This window comes from Glycine max, chromosome 1, assembly GCF_000004515.6.
Source record: "Glycine max cultivar Williams 82 chromosome 1, Glycine_max_v4.0, whole genome shotgun sequence".
Taxonomy (NCBI): Eukaryota; Viridiplantae; Streptophyta; class Magnoliopsida; order Fabales; family Fabaceae; genus Glycine; species Glycine max.
The window spans coordinates 16,491,631-16,495,390 of NC_016088.4; the positions used below are offsets into that span (position 1 = coordinate 16,491,631).

The 3,760-nt window shown below is 39.7% G+C and overlaps 1 protein-coding gene across 1 annotated transcript; it reads right to left on the reverse strand.

Moving 5' to 3' along the window:
• Positions 1–709: 709 nt before the first annotated feature.
• LOC102668036 (uncharacterized) lies at positions 710–1,336 on the reverse strand. The gene has a single exon (XM_006573978.1). It carries the CDS (start codon positions 1,334–1,336, stop codon positions 710–712), a length of 627 nt encoding a protein of 208 aa, XP_006574041.1.
• Between the last annotated feature and the right edge of the window lie 2,424 nt (positions 1,337–3,760).

Here is a 3,760-nt window from a genome sequence, read left to right on the forward strand (position 1 = left end):
CAACAAGACATGGTTGGAAGATAACCAGTCCATACCAAGAATAACATCAATTTTGGCTCAAAGGCAAACAAATCAAATCAATCAAGAATATTCTACCAGAAATCTCCACATGACAATTCAAACACACATCAGAAGTTAACACATAACCACTAGTAGGGGTCTCTACCACTAGATCTTTATTTAAAGAAGACACTAAAAGCTTAAGTTTTTCTACACACAAACAAGATATAAAGGAATGGGTGGCACCAGAATCAAACGACACAAGCAAAGGAATCCCATTTATGAAACATCTACCTTGGATTAGATCTTTGGATTTCGAAGCTTCAACACCATTAAGGGTAAAGACTCTTCCCGTGGTCTTTGGATGTCTAGTTTGGTCATTCGGACCTCCACCATTTTGCTCTTTCTTGGGTCGTGAACAATCTCTTTGAGTGTGTCCCTTTTGTCCACAATTAAAACATATTACGCCTATATTGGGACAATTCGAGGAGATGTGCCCTGGCTTACCACACCTGTAACAAATGATATGAGTGGAGAAAGTATTGGGTTTGCTACCGCTACCACCTGCAAATCCCCTAGCAACAATCCTCTAATTGTCATGGCGGTTACCATATTGCTTAGGAGGAGTCGAATATGGTTTTCCTCAATGTTGAGGCCCATTCTTTTTGTTCCTCATTGGACCTGTACTCCTATAATAGGTCGCCTTGTCTCAGGAGTCTTCATCCCAAATCCGACATATATTAACCAAAAGTGGGAACTGACGAACACCTTGGTAATTCACAACTTGCTTCACTTCAGGTCGTAAGCCATTCAGAAACTTTACACACTTGGAACTCTCACCATCTCTCCCTTGATAATGGGGAAAGTACCTCACCAGCTCCTCAAACTTGGCCGCATATTCAGCCACAATCATACTTCCTTGCTTAAGCTCCAAGAACTTCATCTCCTTCTTGTTCCTAACATCCTCGGGAAAGTATTTCTCCAAAAACACTCTCTTGAAGACATCCCAGGTCACATTTTGACCTTCAGCCTCTACGAATTGGCGAGTATTCTCCCACCAATACTCAGCCTCTTCCACTAGAGTATATGTACCAAAAGCAACCTTTTGCCTCTCCGGGCATGCCATAACTCGGAAAATTTTCTTTATTTCCCTTATCCAGTTCTGAGCACCATCAGGGTTGTATCCTCCATTAAAAGAAGGAGGGTAGTTTCGTTGGAAGCGATCCAACCCCTGGTACTCAACAACTCCACCAGCTTCTCCTCTATTCGGATTCCCTATAGCATGAGCTAAGGCTTGAAGGGCATCCGCTATCGCATGATCATTCCGTCCAGCCATCACTCCCTATACACACCAGGGAGTTAGACGTGGAAGGAATACACACAAACAAAGAACCACACAACAATCACAACCATCACAAATTCCTACTCGGTTACTCTTGAGAGTTGATGACTCAAGACATTAACACCCACTTTCCATCATTTGCATTTTCTGATTGCTTGCCATATCATTCCATTGCCCTTCACAAATTATACAGGTGGCCAGCCTGATAATCCGTGACCCGGCATTGAAATTCATGGTATAGCAGACATCAGAAAAACAAATTCAATATGACTACAACAATCAAATCTCTATAATTCATTAAAACACAACTAGTGAGTAAGTGCAAACAACGAACATCTAACATCAGCAAACAACCAACACCAAGCATTCAACAAAACAACCAGAGAATGCATAGAAAAACATAGCAGACTCACAACTCACTGGCCAAAAGGTTCGACCTGCTCTGATACCACTAAATGTAACGACCCACCTTGTCGCTACAGTATCCACACTCTGATATTCGATGATTTCAATTTTTTTTATAAAAAAGAACATCCTTCATTTTTTGTTATGAAAATAGAAGTGATTTTGTCACAACATAAATTCATCCAACAACACGTCATTACTTAAGTGAATATGCATAATTACACAGAAACAATAATTCGGTACACGTCATACACATAACGAAAATTAAATTTGTTCATAGATATAATTAAAATCCCAGTTTTACAACTTTAACTCAACAAAATAAAACTTAAAAACCAACTACGGAGGAGTTGATTACAAAACACGACTATCTCCCAAAATAACGCCAACGTCATCACGTCGGCTCGGTGACTTCTCACCAGAATCTTACTCCCTGCACCCTGCCACTGTCATTCTGCTCCCACGAACAAGGTTTGTGATCATCACAACAATCAACCACACGATACAAAATTGCAAGGGTGAGTTTATTATAAAAAGAACGAATACAAATTCCAAATAACCATAATTAGCAAGGAACATAGGCAAACATGGTGAGCATACACAACAATCATTATTCAACACTCATATCCAACAAATATTCATCATCCACATCCAACAATTACTCATCATCCATCCATGGACCCAATCAAGACTACACAGAATGATGCATGCACCTGACTCAACACTTAGATGCAATGTGGTACGTACCAACAACAACCAAATCTCAGGAAATAGCCTAAGCGTGTCCACACGACACTCTCACTTAGGGAACTATGCTGAGTTTGTTGAGACCACCCAATTGTGCACGTAGTAGCCCCCCTCCCATAGGTGATCAGCCTGAGAGCCCAAAGGTGTTCCCTACCAGGTGACAAGCCCCCTAGTATAAAGTACACTTGGCCATAGTTACTCTATTTCCTGTGTCGTATGAGCTATGATCATGGCCAAAAGTAAGTGCCAAAGACCATGGACCAATTAAAGCGCCTAAGCATCCCGTTAGAAATGCTTAGATTCTCTAACCACGCTAGTTACCCACGTCTGGGCCATCAGACAAGGTCAGTGCACGCTACCCCCCATGACATACACTCCATACGACGTATGATCGTGGCCAAAAGCTAGTGCCAAAGACCCTGGAAGGTCAGTGCACAGTGCCCCCCACGATCATACACAACATCCAACGTATGAACGTGGCCAAAAACTAGTGCCAAAGACCCTAGAAGGTCAGTGCACAGTGCCCCCCACGAACATACACAACATGCATATGCCAATGCATTTCCAACATCAATCAACTTTTCATTTCCATGTCATTCACAACATAAATATCATCTCATCTCAATGACGTTATCAACAACAACAACAACCTCATTTCATATTCACATATTCATCAATAATAACAATTCACGTTGACATGGTCTTTATTAACAACGTCATTTCTAATCAATATCATCATAATTATCATTATCATCACATATCAATTAAAATCCTTAATAGCGACATCAACAACAAATCGCATTTCGCACACACACACACACACACACACACATATATATATATGTATTGTGATGAATGATATTGTTGTGGTTGTTTGATTTGTGTTGTTTAATTATCATTATCATCACACATCATTTTCTTCTATTTCTTAAACCCTTTTTGCACCATTTTAATTACTGATTAGTCTTAATTGTCAAATTAATTAGGCAGTTTTATTATTTGGGCTCATTTAGCTAATTTGATGTTTTTAATCTAATTTCAGGAATTAATGAAACATTGGGCTTAATCTAGATTTTGGTTGTGGACTTGAAGAGGGCAAATAAAGCAACGCTTACCTTAGTTAATTTCTAATTAGGAGATTGCAATTTTATTTTATGTGGTTTAGTGTTTATTTTGATTTGGGCCAGAATATTGTAATATGGCCCAGTGACTTTGAGTGACTCTTTTTAAATAGCAGCCTTGGGATTTGTGAAAGGGCATTCTGTT

Bases quoted from the DNA above. Each gene is read 5' to 3' on its own strand.
- LOC102668036 (XM_006573978.1), bottom strand. From the start codon at position 1,336: ATGGCTGGACGGAATGATCATGCGATAGCGGATGCCCTTCAAGCCTTA.